The sequence below is a fragment of the Rana temporaria genome, chromosome 8 (assembly GCF_905171775.1).
Source record: "Rana temporaria chromosome 8, aRanTem1.1, whole genome shotgun sequence".
Lineage (NCBI taxonomy): Eukaryota > Metazoa > Chordata > Amphibia > Anura > Ranidae > Rana > Rana temporaria.
Window position 1 is genome coordinate 5,629,173 of NC_053496.1, and position 16,915 is coordinate 5,646,087.

At 47.2% G+C, this 16,915-nt stretch overlaps 1 protein-coding gene across 9 annotated transcripts in view; it reads left to right on the forward strand.

The window, feature by feature from the left end:
* The window catches only part of LDB1 (LIM domain binding 1), a 181,315-nt gene extending 167,336 nt beyond the window's left edge, over nucleotides 1–13,979 (forward strand). For 3 of the 9 annotated variants that reach the window (XM_040361227.1, XM_040361224.1, XM_040361225.1), the window contains 4 exons: nucleotides 2,393–2,516; nucleotides 2,601–2,749; nucleotides 9,774–9,902; nucleotides 13,720–13,979. In XM_040361227.1, coding sequence (XP_040217161.1) covers nucleotides 2,393–2,516; nucleotides 2,601–2,749; nucleotides 9,774–9,902; nucleotides 13,720–13,950 — 633 coding nt within the window. In that variant the 3' untranslated portion in view covers nucleotides 13,951–13,979. Of the gene's footprint in view, nucleotides 1–2,392; nucleotides 2,750–9,773; nucleotides 9,903–13,610 lie in introns of all 9 variants that reach the window. The other 6 variants (XM_040361226.1, XM_040361231.1, XM_040361232.1 and 3 more) reach the window with 6 other exon arrangements.
* Nucleotides 13,980–16,915: the final 2,936 nt, after the last annotated feature.

Sequence of the window (16,915 nt, forward strand, 5' to 3'; positions counted from 1 at the left end):
CGGAGACAGGATTGTATGGAGGCACAGATCGGGGGAAGGGTACAGAAAAATTTCTGCAGCATTGAAGGCACCAATGAGCACAGTGGCCTCCATCATCTGTAAATGGAAGAAGTTTGGAACCACAAGGACTCTTCCAAGAGCGGGCTGCCCAGGAAAACTGAGCGATCGGGGGGAGGGGGCCCTAGTCAGGGAGGTGACCAATAACCCGATGACCGAGCTCCAGCATTTATCTGTGGAGAGAGGAGAACCTTCCAGAAGAACCATCTCTGCAGCGCTCCACCAATCAGGCCTGTATGGTAGACTGGCCAGACTAAAGCCACTCCTCAGTAAAAGGCACATGACCGCCCACCTGGAGTTTGCCAAAAGGCAGTCAAAGGACTCTCAGAACATTCTCTGGTCTGATGAAACAAAGATTGAATACTTTGGCCTGAATGGCAAACGTCATGTCTGGAGGAAACCAGGCACCGCTCATCACCTGGCCAATACCAATACCTGTGAAGCATGGTGGTGACAGCATCATGCTATGGAGATGTTTTTTAGCGGGTAGGAACTGGGAGACTAGTCAGGATCGAGGGGAAGATGAATGCAGCAATGTACAGAGAGATCCTTGATGAAAACCTGCTGCAGAGCATTCTGGACCTCAGACTGATGCGAAGGTTCATTATCCAACAGGACAACAACCCTAAGCACACAGCCAAGATACCAAAGGAGTGGCTACAGGACAACTCTGTGAATGTCCTTGAGTTGCCCAGACTTGAACCTGATTGAACATCTCTGGAGAGATCTGAGCACCGACGCTCCCCATCCAACCTGATGGAGCTTGAGAGGTTCCTGCAAAGTATGGGAGAAACTGCCCAAAAATAGGAGTGCCGAGCTTGTAGCATCATACTCAAAGACTTGAGGATGTAATTGGTGCCAAAGGAGCTTTACAAAAGTATTGAGCAAAGCCTGTGATGCTTGTGTATGTGGGAGGAGCCTGTGATGCTTGTGTATGTGGGAGGAGCCTGTGATTGTGTATGTGGGAGGAGCCTGTGATTGTGTATGTGGGAGGAGCCTGTGATGCTTGTGTATGTGGGAGGAGCCTGTGATGCTTGTGTGTACGTGGGGGGAGCCTGTGATGCTTGGTTACGTGGGGGGAGCCTGTGATGCTTGGTTACGTGGGGGGGAGCCTGTGACGCTTGGGTACGTGGGGGGATGCTGTGACGCTTGGGTACGTGGGGGGAGCCTGTGACGTTTGGGTACCTGGTGGGAGCCGGTGACGCTTGGGTACCTGGTGGGAGCCGGTGACGCTTGGGTACCTGGTGGGAGCCGGTGACGCTTGGGTACCTGGTGGGAGCCGGTGATGCTTATGGGTACATGTGGGGGGAGCCTGTGATGCTTATGGGTACATGTGGGGGGAGCCTGTGATGCTTATGGGTACATGTGGGGGGAGCCTGTGATGCTTATGGGTACGTGTGGGGGGAGCCTGTGATGCTTGGGTACGTGTGGGGGGAGCCTGTGATGCTTGGGTACGTGGGGGGAGCCTGTGATGCTTGGGTACGTGGGGGGAGCCTGTGATGCTTGGGTACGTGGGGGGAGCCTGTGATGCTTGGGTACGTGGGGGGAGCCTGTGATGCTTGGGTACGTGGGGGGAGCCTGTGATGCTTGGGTACGTGGGGGGAGCCTGTGATGCTTGGGTACGTGGAGGGAGCCTGTGATGCTTATGGGTACATGTGGGGGGAGCCTGTGATGCTTATGGGTACGTGTGGGGGGAGCCTGTGATGCTTGGGTACGTGTGGGGGGAGCCTGTGATGCTTGGGTACGTGTGGGGGGAGCCTGTGATGCTTGGGTACGTGGGGGGAGCCTGTGATGCTTGGGTACGTGGGGGGAGCCTGTAATGCTTGGGTACCTGGTGGGAGCAGGTGACGCTTGGGTACGTGGGGGGAGCCGGTGACACTTGTGTACCTGGTGGAAGCCGGTGACACTTGTGTACCTGGTGGGAGCGGTGACACTTGTGTACCTGGTGGAAGCCGGTGACGCTTGTGTACCTGGTGGGAGCGGTGACGCTTGTGTACCTGGTGGGAGCCGGTGACGCTTGTGTACCTGGTGGGAGCCGGTGACGCTTGGGTACCTGGTGGGAGCCGGCGACGCTTGGGTACCTGGTGGGAGCCGGCGACGCTTGGGTACGTGGGGGGGGGGAGCCGGTGACGCTTGTGTACCTGGTGGGAGCCTGTGTACGTGGGATTTTTTATTTTTTTTATAAATTTGCAAAGATTTCAGACACACTTCTTTTCATGTTGTTATGGGGGATTGTTTGTAGAATTTTGAGGAAAATAATGAATTCAATGTGTGTATGTGAAGGACAGGTACTCTTCAATATTCGGTCACTGATGATTCTCCTTCCCTCTCCCAGCTCTGTGTAATTCTAGAGCCGATGCAGGAGCTCATGTCCCGACACAAGACGTACAGTTTAAGTCCCCGGGATTGCCTGAAGACGTGTCTCTTTCAGAAATGGCAGAGGATGGTTGCACCACCAGGTAAGCAAACATTACAGTTGTCCTACCCCCCCCCCCCCCTTTTGCAGAACAGCCATATAAAAACCTGTCCCTTCTTTCTTGCAGCTGAGCCAGCCCGACAGGCCCCCAATAAGAGGAGGAAAAGGAAGATGTCCGGAGGGAGCACAATGAGCTCTGGAGGGGGCAACACGAATAACAGCAACAGCAAAAAGAAGAGCCCCGCCAGCACGTTCGCCCTCTCCAGTCAGGTACCTGTAAGCATCACCTTTTAATTTTCCTTTTATATACGTTAAAATTTTACGCTTAGCTTAGTGTAGGTATCAAAAAGTTGAAACAGCCGGGAAAAGGGTCCAAATACAAAACCTACTATAAACAACAATATAAAATTCTGAACAGCTCCCAGTAGAGATAGGAATAACGTTTAGATGATGACCAGATCCCAAAATGGAATAAAGCCCAAACATGCCCACAGTAGATCAGTGTGATCCAAATGTTGGCTCCGAATCCACTTGCATGGCACAGAGACTGTAAAAAAAAAAAAAAAAGAAATCAAAGCTCAGTATATTTTTAAAAATAGTATTAGGTTTAAAATGGTGCTTTTACGTTAAATTTAAGATAAACCAGCATACCGGTAAGCTTCAGGGCTGTAACATCCACAATAGAATCCCTCCAGTGGTCCCTGTGCGTGATGACGTCACATTAGCCACTTCCCTATGCGTTTCGTCGTCTGCTTTGCCTTCGTCAGGGGGTGTGGCTTTTAATTTTTTCTACTTTCTTCCCTTTCAAAAAGGGCACACAGTTCAGGAAATTGTTTCCTCGGCCAGTCAATACAGACTTCCATCCTGCTTTACAGCTACCAAACATGTAGCATGATGGGAAATTAAAGAATGTGTGCGGCTGTTAAGCAAGCCATAGATTATGCCGTTTCTTTCCTTCAACCTCGGTTTGAAGGGAAAAAAAATGTTAGATTCCCCCAGCTACACAGTCAGTGTTGATCGGGGGAATCCCTTCCACTGCGCTATTGTATTCTGACAGCGGGAGGTTTCCCAGCCATCTGAATACAATGATCACTGCCAGCAGCTATAGCCGCAGGCAGGAATCACAAAAAAAACATAAAGGCTGGTTGTACTGAAGTCGATTGATGAATCAACTTTAGTACAACCAGCCTGTCTATAGGCTGATCAAAATTTGGATGCCTCCTGCTGAACCAGCCATATTTCGATCCATCTTTGGCTGGCCTTACTCACTGCCAGTACAAAGCCTGCTTCCCAGGGATAAGGGGTGTGGCTGTTACTCAGCTCTGCCAGTACAAAGCAGCCCATTTCCCAGGGATGAGGGGCGTGGCTGTTACTCAGCTCTGCCAGTACAAAGCCTGCTTCCCAGGGATGAGGGGTGTGGCTGTAACTCGGCTCTGCCAGTACAAAGCACGCTTCCCAGGGATGAGGGGTGTGGCTGTAACTCGGCTCTGCCAGTACAAAGCACGCTTCCCAGGGATGAGGGGTGTGGCTGTAACTCGGCTCTGCCAGTACAAAGCACGCTTCCCAGGGATGAGGGGTGTGGCTGTTACTCAGCTCTGCCAGTACAAAGCAGCCCATTTCCCAGGGATGAGGGGCGTGGCTGTTACTCAGCTCTGCCAGTACAAAGCCCGCTTCCCAGGGATGAGGGGTGTGGCTGTAACTCGGCTCTGCCAGTACAAAGCACGCTTCCCAGGGATGAGGGGTGTGGCTGTTACTCAGCTCTGCCAGTACAAAGCAGCCCATTTCCCAGGGATGAGGGGCGTGGCTGTTACTCGGCTCTGCCAGTACAAAGCCCGCTTCCCAGGGATGAGGGGTGTGGCTGTAACTCGGCTCTGCCAGTACAAAGCACGCTTCCCAGGGATGAGGGGTGTGGCTGTTACTCAGCTCTGCCAATACAAAGCCCGCTCCCCAGAGATGAGGGGTGTGGCTGTTACTCTGCTCTACCAGTACAAAGCCTGCTTCCCAGGGATGAGGGGTGAGGGGTGTGGCTGTTACTCAGCTCTGCCAATACAAAGCCTGCTGATGAGGGGTGTGGCTCTTGGCACTGCCAGCACAGATGGCGAGTAGAGATGCGAAAAAAGTTGGATGCTTACCAGAACCCAATGGCTCTCACACTGAGTAGCCAAAAAACGCTTGAGGGATAAATCCCAAACATGCCCACAGTAGATGGTGTGATCCAAATGTTCGCCCAGACTCCACTCACATGGCACAGAAACATGTAAAAAATCATATAGTAAAAGTATATGCTTAAAAATAGTATTTATTGGGTTTAAAATGCTCTCCTCACATTAAATTGAAGCTAAACCAGCATTAAAAGTAAGCTACAGGGCTGTAACATCACCGTGCTTGATGACGTCACGTTGGCCACCACCCTACGTGTTTCGTCATTTGCTTTGCCGCCAGGGGCATGGCTTTTTCAATTAATTTTTTTTACTTTCCTCCCTTCAAAAAGAAAACCCAGTTCATTATATTTGCCTCGGCCAGTCAATGCAGCCTTCTATCTGTGTTACAACTACCAAAACATGTAGCATGATGGGAAACTAAAGAACCGGCCATGGCATTTGTAAGAACTGAATAAAAAATGTTATAATAGGTGCAGCCTTTCCTCTCTGGAGGTTGGGGTTTGTGCTGCTGCTTTACCTGTATTCTCTCCCTGTCGAACCGGTGTCGGCCTTTAAGGCCCCCATGGGAGGCTGGCCTTTCCACTGCCTGAGCTCAGGAGTGATAACTGGCACTCTGTCCAGGTTGCTGCCGGAGGGAAAAATGGTAATTTACCAAATTCTTTACGTTTTTTTTTTTCCCGTATTCCTTTCAGCACCTGTTTGTGTAGATCTTTTATTTTCATTTTTTTATTATTATTTTATCAGCATTGAGCTCTGGCAGGAGATGGGTCAGCTTGAGACTCCTTCCACTCTGATGGGGGGGGAATACAGGAAAATAAAAGCACAAAGTCGCCAAGAGATAAATCTGCATCATAAGAAATCAGGACTGAATAATTGGATTAGTTACATACGGTGCCTTGAAAAAGTATTCATACCCATTGAAAAATGTTCCGCGTTTTGTCATGTTACAACCAAAAACGTAAATGTATTTTATTGGGATTTTATGTGAGAGACCAACACAAAGTGGCACACAATTGTGAAGTGGAAGAAAAATTATAAATGTTTTTTATTTTTTTTTACAAATTAATATGTGAAAAGTGTGTGTGGGGGGGAGGGGCATTTGTATTCAGCCCCTTTTACTCTGATACCCCTAACTAAAATCTAGAGGAACCAATTGCCTTCTGAAGTCACCTAATTAGTAAATAGAGCCCACCTGTGTGTCATTTAATCTCAGTATAAATACAGCTGTTCTGTGAAGCCCTCCAAGGTTTATTGGAGAACCTTAGCGAACAAACTGCATCATGAAGGTCCAAGGAACACAGCAGACGGGTCAGGGATAAAGCTGTGAAGTATAAAGCAGGGTTAGGTTATAAAAAAATAAAAAATAAAAATCTCCCAAGCTTTGAAGATCTCACGGAGCTTCTGTTCAATACATCATCGGAAAAATGGAAAGAGTATGGCACAACCGCAAACCTACCAAGACATGGCCGTCCACCTAAACTGACCGGGCTGGACAAGGAGAGCATTCATCAGAGAAGCAGCCAAGGGGCCCCGTGGTAACTCTGGAGGAGCTGCAGAGATCCACAGCTCAGGGGGGAGAATCTGTCCACAGGACAACTATTAGTGGTCTCTCCACAAATCTGCCCATTATGGAAGAGTGACAAGAAGACCTAAATCCCATTGAGAATCTGTGGCAAGACTTGAAAATTGCTGATCACAGACGCTCTCCATCCAATCTGACAGAGCCTGAGATATTTTACAAAGAAGAAGAATGGGCAGAAATGTCCCTCTCTAGATGTGCAAATCTGGTAGAGACATCCCCAAAAAGACTTGTAGAGAAAGGGGGTTATACAAAGTATTGATTCTGGGGGGGGGGGGCACCATACAAATGCCCCTCCCCCCCCACACTTTTCACATATTTATTTGTAAAAAAAAAAAAAAATGAAAACCATTTATCTTCCACTTCACAATTATGTGCCGCTTTGTGTTGGTCTATCACATAAAATCCCAATAAGATACATTTACGTTTTTGGGTGTAACATGAAAAAATGTGGGAAATTTCAAAGGGTATGAATACTTTTTCAAGGCACCATAGTTAGTCTGGCTGAAAAAAGACAAATGTCCATCTAGTTCAACCAATAAAAAATAATTCTCACAGATAATAATAGTGGCAGGTATGGCAGCACTAGTTGACATGCGTTTTTATTAATGCAGTGTGTGAAAGGGTCCTCAAATGGCTAAAGCCTTTTCAATTTAAAGGTCTCCTTCATGAGTTGGTGGCATTCATATGGCACCATTTCATCTAATCGGGTGAAGGATGGTGATATTTTCATAGTTCGTGTCTCCCTTTGCCGGCATATCATGTCCTTGTCCTGAACTTTGAAATCGCTCCCCCCCTCTCTCTCCCCCTCTCCCGGTATATTGACTTGCCGTCTCTTTGATTGGGTCACTATACCTGGAAACACGCACACAATTCCTGGAAACCAATCCTTCGTTTCTGTAGGCCTCTTGTTTTCCCAACTTGTCAAGGAACTTCCATTTATCAAAGGAGATAAATGTGTTTCCTTTTATTTTAGAAGTGCGGGCAGCAGTGTTGTCCTAGTCCCAGTGATGGCGAACCTCGGCACCCCAGATGTTTTGGAACTACATTTCCCGTGATGCTCAACTACACTGCAGAGTGCCTGAGCATCATGGGAAACGTAGTTCCAAAACACCTGGGGTGCCGAGGTTCACCAGCACTGTCCTAGTGAGCAACTGACCTGGAACGTGCGTACGGGACGTCGGCTTCCAAGCATAAAAATACACCAGGAACACCAAGCCAAATAGTACAAAACCACGTTGTATGATCTTGGTGTGACCATCTAAAACATCCAACGTGTTTCGGTGGGCCAAACCACTACCCCGCCATGAGGGCTTAGAGAGCTTCAAGGGACTTGGTAACACTAAGTTCTGAGTCCATAAAAGCATGGATAAAGGTAAGCCAGGATGAAGGCGGAAGTGACTTGGCCACTGAGATGCGTTGGCTGTTTTATGGGATTACGCCTATGAACCAACAAAGCGTGTTTTTTTTTTTTTACCACTTTAAGACAGGACCTTTTAGGCAGCTAAATGACCCGGCCAGTTTTTTTATTCGGAACTGCGTCGCTTTAACTGACAATTGCGCGGTCATGCGACGTGGCTCCCAAATAAAATTGGCGTCCTTTTTTTCCCACAAATAGAGCTTTCTTTTGGTGGTATTTGATCACCTCTGCGGTTTTTATTTTTTGCGCTATAAACAAAAATAGAGCGACAATTTTGAAAAAATGCAAAATTTTTTACTTTTTTCTATAATAAATATCCCCCAAAAACATATAAAACATTATTTTTTTTCCCTCAGTTTAGGCCGATATTCTTCTACCTATTTTTGGTAAAAAAAAAAAACGCAATAAGCGTTTATCGTTTGGATTGCTCAAAATTTATAGCGTTTACAAAATAGGGGATAGTTTTATTGCATTTTTATTATTATTATTTTTTTTACTACTAATGGCGGCGATCAGCGTTTTTTTTTTTTATTTTTTTTTCGCGACTGCGACATTATGGCGGGCACTTCGGACAATTTTGACACATTTTTGGGACCATTGTCATTTTCACAGCAAAAAATGCATTAAAAATGCATTGTTTACTGTGAAAATGACAATTGCAGTTTGGGAGTTAACCACAAGAGGGCGCTGAATGGGTTATGTGTGATCTCATTTGTGTTTTTCTAACTGTAGGGGGGTGTGGCTGTAGGTGTGACGTCATCGACTGTGGTTCCCTATAAAAGGGAACACACGATCGATGACCGCGCCACAGTGAAGAACGGGGAAGCTGTGTTTACACACAGCTCTCCCCGTTCTTCAGCTCCGGGGACCGATCGCGGGACTCCAGCGACGATCGTGTCCGCGGTCACGGAGCTTCGGATCGGGTCCCACGACTGGGCTTAAAGAGCCACGTACGTGTCCAGCCGTGCCATTCTGCCGACGTATATCGGCGTGAATGGGTCCTTAAGTGGTTTAAGTCTTTCCCCGTTTGGTTTGGTGCTCCTGATGTACTTTGAGCCATGTTGGTGGTGCCTTTTTATGGTAGTTGTCTGTGCTTCCCATCTTCAATTTCATATCAAAGGTTGGTCTTTAAGGTGGAACTCTACCTAACTATCTCTACCGCGTCTGATCACAGAACACCCTGTATTCATTGAGAACAATGCAAGGCTTTCAGTGAACGACGTCTGTGCTGAGCGAGCGACCCCCCCCCTGTGTTCACTCTGCAGATGGGCAGCCGCTCAACACATCAAGAATCAATGAATTAGGCGCAACTACTACAGTGATTCTCCGCTTCTACGGGCATCTATCTGGTGTGGGATATGTATACTTGCATTGGTCCAAGTTGGGTCAATGTTACTATGCAGATAGGAATTGAGGTTTAAAGTGGAGGTTCACCCAAAAAGTTAATTCTTAACATTAGATTGAGGCTCGTTTTGTGAAGGGGAATCGGGTGTTTTTTTTTTTTTTTAAATCGAAGCCGTACTTACCGTTTTAGAGAGAGATCTTCTCCGACGCTTCCGGGTATGGGCTGCGGGACTGGGCGTTCCTATTTGATTGACAGGCTTCTGATGGTCGCATACAGCGCGTCACGATTTTCCGAAAGTAGCCGAACGTCGGTGCGCAGGCGCCGTATAGAGCCGCACCGACTTTCGGCTACTCGTGATGCGATGTATGCGACAGTCAGAAGCCTGTCAATCAAATAGGAACGCCCAGTCCCGAAGACCATACCCGGAAGCGGCGGAGAAGATCTATCTCTAAAACGGTAAGTACGGCTTCGATTTTAAAAAAAAACACCCGATTCCCCTTGACAAAATGAGCCTCAATCTAATGTTAAAAAAAAAAAAATTTGGGTCAACTCCCGCTTTAAGTATTGATGCTGGAAAGGTATTTCTAGCTGGGAGCTTTTTACTATATTCAGCATGGGATTTTTTTTAAAGTGTTTTTATTTATTTAAATTTTGGGATGAGTGAGGAAGTGTTGAAACCCCTATCAGGTTTTGATGCTACCTGCGTCTCTTCTGGAGGGATTCTCCTTCTCTACTTGTTCTGATGGTCATTGTCCCTAGGAGAGGTTACCTCTTTCTCCCTGTTGGGTTTCCAGGACAAGAAAAAGGAGAAATCTCCCCAGCAAGGCACAGACCGGAAAAAAAAAAAGAGGGTTCAAACAACTTCTCACTCTATCCAAAACCAAAAAGTTTTGGCTTTAGATGTACTTTTAAAGAATAAGGAGGTATGTGATAAGAATTCTGCATTGTGTTCTTTTCAAGGACTTTCCACTTTTTTATTTATTTATTATATTATGTAGTCTTTTGTAACCTCACGTTTGCCAAGTAGCCCCTGGCGCCCATCAATTTTATCTTAAAGCCCAACTGAAATAGCAGGGAAAAATAGAAGAGGTTAGACGATGGACTAAAGTCTCCATTTGCACAGTCCACTCCCCTATTGGAGCCGTTGTGCAAAACGTGACTGTGCAGTCCAGAAGGCACCAAAAAAAGACTCCCCATGTAACAAAGCAGGCCTGGTCAGACACACACCCTCCATTGGGACGAGGGGTGTGGCTGTTACTCAGCTCTGCCAGCACAAAGCTCTTCCCCAGGGATGAGGGGTGTGACTGTTACTCAGCTCTGCCAGCACAAAGCTCTTCCCCGGGGATGAGGGGTGTGGCTGTTACTCAGCTCTGCCAGCACAAAGCTCTTCCCCGGGGATGAGGGGTGTGGCTGTTAGCTCTGCCAGCACAAAGCTCTTCCCCGGGCATTAGGGGTGTGACTGTTACTCAGCTCTGCCAGCACAAAGCTCTTCCCCAGGGATGAGGGGTGTGACTGTTACTCAGCTCTGCCAGCACAAAGCTCTTCCCCAGGGATGAGGGGTGTGACTGTTACTCAGCTCTGCCAGCACAAAGCTCTTCCCCGGGGATGAGGGGTGTGGCTGTTACTCAGCTCTGCCAGCACAAAGCTCTTCCCCGGGGATGAGGGGTGTGGCTGTTAGCTCTGCCAGCACAAAGCTCTTCCCCGGGCATTAGGGGTGTGGCTGTTACTCAGCTCTGCCAGCACAAAGCTCTTCCCCCGGGATGAGGGGTGTGGCTGTTACTCAGCTCTGCCAGCACAAAGCTCTTCCCCGGGGATGAGGGGTGTGGCTGTTACTCGGCTCTGCCAGCACAAAGCTCTTCCCCGGGGATGAGGGGTGTGGCTGTTACTCGGCTCTGCCAGCACAAAGCTCTTCCCCGGGGATGAGGGGTGTGGCTGTTACTCAGCTCTACCAGCACAAAGCTCTTCCCCGGGGATGAGGGGGGTGGCTGTTACTCAGCTTTGCCAGCACAAAGCTCTTCCCCCCCCCAGGGATGAGGGGTGGCTGCTGCTCAGCTCTGCCAGCACAAAGCTCTTCCCCGGGGATGAGGGGTGTGGCTGTTACTCAGCTCTGCCAGCACAAAGCTCTTCCCCCCCCCCCCCAGGGATGAGGGGTGTGGCTGTTACTCAGCTCTGCCAGCACGAAGCCCCTTCCCCAGTGATCAGGGTTGTGACTGTTAAGCAAGCCATAGAATATTACATTTTCTTTCCTTTAACCTCGGGTTGAAGGAAAGAAATTGCTTGACTCCCCCATCTACCAAGTCAGTGTTGATGGGGGAATCCCTTCCATTGCCCTATTTGTATTCTGACAGTGGGAGGTTTCCCAGCCAATTGATGGATCAACTTTAGTACAACCAGCCTGTCCATAGATGGATCAAAAATTTGGCCAGTTACTGCTGAACCAGCCAAATTCCGATCCATCTATGCCCTTGCCTTACAAAGACCCTTTTCCATGATGAGGGGTGTGGCTGTTACTTGGCTCTGCCAGCACAAAGCCTCCTCCCCAGGGATGAAGGGTGTGACTGTTACTCAGCTCTGCCAGCACAAAGCCTCTTCCACGGGGATAAGGGATGTGTCTGTTAAGAATGCCACAGATTATGCAATTTTCTTTCCTTTTTTAACCTTGTGTTGAAGGGAAAAAAAATTCTCAATTCCCCCATCTACAGATTGAGTGTTGATGGGGGAATCCCTTCCCCTGCGCTATTGTTTTCTGACAGCGAGAGATTTCCCAGCCGTCAGAATACAGTGATCACTGCCAGAAACTATAGCCAGCAGTTATCTCACAAAAAAAACAGGTTGGTTGTACTGAAGTCCATTGATGGATCAGCTTCAGTACAACCAGCCCATCCATAGACGGGTCAAAATTGTGTTTGTTCCTGCTGAAGCAGCGGAATTTCGATCCATCTATGCCCTGCCTTACTCAGCTCTGCCAGTACAAAATCCCCCTTCCCCATGATGAGGGGTGTGGCTGTTACTCGGCTCTGCCAGTACAAAGCACACTCCCCAGGGATGAAGGGTGTGGCTGTTACTCAGCTCTGCCAGCTCAAAGCCCACGCCCCTGTGAACAGAGGTGTGGCTGTTACTCAGCTCTGCCAGCTCAAAGCCCACTCCCCTGTGAAGAGAGGTGTGGCTGTTACTCAGCTCTGCCAGCTCAAAGCCCACGCCCCTGTGAAGAGAGGTGTGGCTGTTACTCAGCTCTGCCAGCTCAAAGCCCACGCCCCTGTGAAGAGAGGTGTGGCTGTTACTCAGCTCTGCCAGCTCAAAGCCTACGCCCCTGTGAAGAGAGGTGTGGCTGTTACTCAGCTCTGCCAGCTCAAAGCCCACGCCCCTGTGAAGAGAGGTGTGGCTGTTACTCAGCTCTGCCAGCTCAAAGCCCTTTCCCCTGTGAAGAGAGGTGTGGCTGTTACTCAGCTCTGCCAGCTCAAAGCCCACGCCCCTGTGAAGAGAGGTGTGGCTGTTACTCAGCTTTGTGAGCTCAAAGCCCACGCCCCTGTGAAGAGAGGTGTGGCTGTTACTCAGCTCTGCCAACACAAAGCAGTAGAGTAGGGAGACGAGAGGCAACATTTAACTTTTTACAACAAAGGACTATAAATTAAGTGTAAAACTTTAGTTTGTCTTTAGGTACCCCCTTTAGGTAGAACCCAAAAGTACACATTAATATTTACATGCATTAAATCATCCAACATGGCTGATACAGTAAATGCACCATTGTCTAGTGAATGGGATTTCCCTAGGCTGTAGGGATCAATGTCGGTTATAGGATTTCCATAGTCTGTAATGGGATATCCCTAGGCCAGTGATGGTGAACTTTGGCACCCCAGATGTTTTGGAACTACATTTCCCATGTTGCCAAGGTTCACCATCACTGTGCTATGCTGTAGATCTCAATGTCTATGTTATGGGAGTTCCCTAGGCTGTAGGGATCAATGTCGGTTATAGTATTTTCATAGGCTAGGCTGTAGGGTCCAATATCTGTAAGGGGATATCCCTAGGCCAGTGATGGCGAACCTTGGCACCCCAGATGTTTTGGAACTACATTTCCCATGTTGCCAAGGTTCACCATCACTGTGCTAGGCTGTAGGGTCCAATATCTGTAAGGGGATATCCCTAGGCCAGTGATGACGAATCTTGGCACCCCAGATGTTTTGGAACTACATTTCCCATGTTGCCAAGGTTCGCCATCACTGTGCTAGGCTGTAGAGCTCAATGTCTGTTATGTGAGTTCCCTAGGCTGTAGGGATCAATGTCAATTATAGGATTTCCATAGGCTGTAGGCATCAATATCTGTTATGGGATTTCCCTAGGCCAGTGATGGCGAACCTTGGCACCCCAGATGTTTTTGAAACTACATTTCCATATTGCCAAGGTTCACCTTCACTGTGCTAGGCTGTAGGGCTCAATGTCTAATATTATGGGATTTCCCTAGGCTGTAGGGCTGAATGTCTAATATTATGGGATTTCCCTAGGCTGTAGGGCTGAATGTCTAATATTATGGGATTTCCCTAGGCTGTAGGGCTTAATGAGTTACACATGCTTCTATGTGATAGCGGTAGGGCTTTCATCCTACTACACTTATGTTAAATGCATTTTTGCAGGCCTCAGCTGCCCACTGAGCTTCAAGAAGCCGATTGTGACCACGCGTAGTTGTGGAAGGGAGGGACTCGCCTCTACCTTGATTATGTTTGTGGAAATCTTCCCTTTCAGGATGTAATGGTGGTGGGCGAACCAACCCTGATGGGAGGAGAGTTTGGAGATGAAGACGAACGACTGATAACCCGCCTGGAGAACACTCAATTTGACGCCGCCAATGGGATTGATGATGAGGACAGCTTCAATAACTCTCCCGCACTTGGCGCCAACAGTCCCTGGAACAGCAAACCGCCCTCAAGTCAAGAGAGCAAATCGGAAAACCCGACCTCACAGGCTTCACAGTAAAAAAAAAAAAAAACACACAACACACCCACGACCCGTCAAATAAATATATATATGTGTATAACAGGCCCATGTGGAGGAACAAACAAAAAAAGTTGTTTTAAAATAAAGGCGAGAAAAAAAAATACAAAAAAAAAATACAAAAAAAAGTTGAAACTTATCTACCTGTAAATTGAAATAAAAAATGACATTTTAAAATGAGCCCCTTTACTTCAGGTCATGCCTTTCTAGGAAAGGGGTTACTGTGAGAGCTAAAGAGGGACTGAGGTACTGTGGACCCTGTAACTGCTTCCCGACAAAAAGGCGTTTCTTGTGTCCTAGGGGGGATGGGAGGGGGGGGGGTGTCATTGGAAGGAGGGGAGGTGGGCGGTGCACCGTTTCAGGACGGCATATTTTAAGAAGGGTAGATCCCGAAAAATGCCAAACTCTCCCCCTCCACTTAAAAAGCTATCCTGAGTGGCATTTTCGTGCACGCACTGAATTTTAGGGTGACCCGGTCACATGTTTTGTGGTTGAACCAGCATTCAATCTGTGACGCCAGAAAACCACGAGGCTCAAAGAGCCCAAATAGTCACATTGTTACTATGCATTCTTTTTATTTTTTCTGTTTTTTTTGCGGTTTTCTGGTATCGTTATATCGTTATGCACGTTTTGCATAATTTTTAAACTTATTTAAATATATACTTGCATAACTTGTACAGTTACACGTTCCCATTTTTTTTGTAATTCGTACTATAGGCTAGAGTTACTGGGAAAAACGCAGAAGATTTGGATAGGCAAAGGTTAGACCCCTCTGTCAGGTTTAAGTGCAATCTGTGTGGGGAAAGGGAGATAAGGCAATCCCAGGAACATGAGATAAAAAAAGATGAAGGTTCCATGTCTTTGACCAGAGGCTCCATTGAAACATGTAACTGGCTATAATGATAACCTAGGCTTGTATATAGGACCCTCTACTCTAACTGGGTCTACCATGGTTCTGTTGTTGTCTTTTGACTGAGGACTCCATTGGAGCATGCCACTGGCTATAATGCTAACCTAGGCTTGTATATAGGACCTTCTACCCTTACTGGGTCCACCATGGTTCTGTTGTCTTTGACTAAGGACTCCGTTACTCTATTGGAATACGCCACTGGCTATAATGCTAACCTAGGCTTGTATTTAGGACCCTCTACTCCAACTGGGTCCACCATTGTTCTGTTGTTGTCTTTGATTTAGGGCTCCATTGGAACATGCCACTGGCTATAGTGCTAACCTAGGCTTGTATATAGGACTGTATACCCTTACTGGGTCCACCATGGTTCTGTTGTCTTTGACTAACGACTCCATTGAAACTTGTAACTGGCTATAATGCTAACCTAGGCTTGTATTTAGGACCCTCTACTCTAACTGGGTCCACCATTGTTCCGTTGTTGTCTTTGATTCAGGGCTCCATTGGAACATGCCACTGGCTATAGTGCTAACCTAGGCTTGTATAAAGGGACCCTTTACCCTAACTGGTTCCCCCATGGTTCTGTTGATGTCTTTGACTAAAGACTCCATTGGAACATGCCACAGAATTCCTTTCTATGTCTTGGTTACACGTATAGTCAAGGATTTCTAGAGAAGTGTAAGGAGCAAGAATGGTTCATAGTCCAGAGTAAGGGGTCTCCAAATTTTTTTTTTGGCCTTCGGACATTAGGGGGGCTGGACTGGGGGAGTGATAATTTTGCTGCTGTCATTGGGAGTAAACATGGCATTTGGTATTAGGAGAAGGAATAGTGCCCATTGTTGGTATCATTTGGAGGAATGGTGCCCAATTTTTTTCAGTTGGCAGAATAGCGTCTTGTATCAGTGGAAGGATTAATGCCCCAGGAGCCGGATAAAGGCAAGCAAAGGGCCACCGTTTGGAGACCACTGGTCTAGAGTTAGGATTATCTAATGAGGAGCTGTTACTACTCGCCATAGTTGAGGTTTATCACAGTAAAGTCAACATTTTGTGCAAGCCAACTAGCTTATTCAAGGATGTGCAAAAGAGCAGTGATGGATGAAGTTCAATAACCAGATTTCAGTTGGTTGACTACAATAATGAAGAGAATGCCGATTGGATGCCTTGACTTATTGACTATACACCATTATTCCCTGTGTGATTTAACTTCTACACCAATCTGTTTACTGGAGGGTCTCCACTGTGTTCAATCAAGTACCCCCAACAGACCAGAATTTTCTCTGTCTTGCACAGGTGATTTACTGTATCAGTTGATCTGAAACCTCTTCCCCCTTTCGGAAATCCATAATCTTTTGAGGTACTTGAGGCCAAAACCGAGAAGCAGTAGTTCTCAGTGGCCACAAGCTGAGGTCAGACAACAGCAGACCAGAATTGAGATTTGCTCTCACCAAGGTAATTTTACGTGGCACTAAATTATTAATAAACCCCTTTCCTCTTTGGGAAATCCATAAACATTTGGGGTACTTAAGGGTGAAGCACTAGTCCCCGGTGGCCACTAATTGAGGTTGGACATAATCTTCTTTCTTTTTCTGAGACAAGGAGGTTGTCAAAACTGACATCAGCCCGGAAAGGAGCACACCAATTATTTTTCCCCATACTTTTGATGAGAAATCCAGAAAACCTGACCTGTGGTCAGTGGCAGCAACAGAGGTTGGGAGTTATTGTAGACCAGAGTTTACTATGGATGCCTAAGGATGTAGGACACGTCATACAGCCCTCAGCGTAAAATTTACTCTTGAGCATTTATGTACGCTGTCAAGTCTTCGTTGAAGGGTTCATTGACCTTCTGTGTTGCAGCGTTGGGGGGAGTTATTTGCCCTACTTTGAACAGATTTGCCTGCAGGAATTTCCTTGTCAATGTCATTACTATTTTTTTATTGTTTTTTACCCAGGTCATTGTAGATAACCATCATTTATTTGTGTCGCCTCCCCCTGAACATACCGCAGATTCAGGTTCCACAGTGCCTCACTCTTGCTTGACTT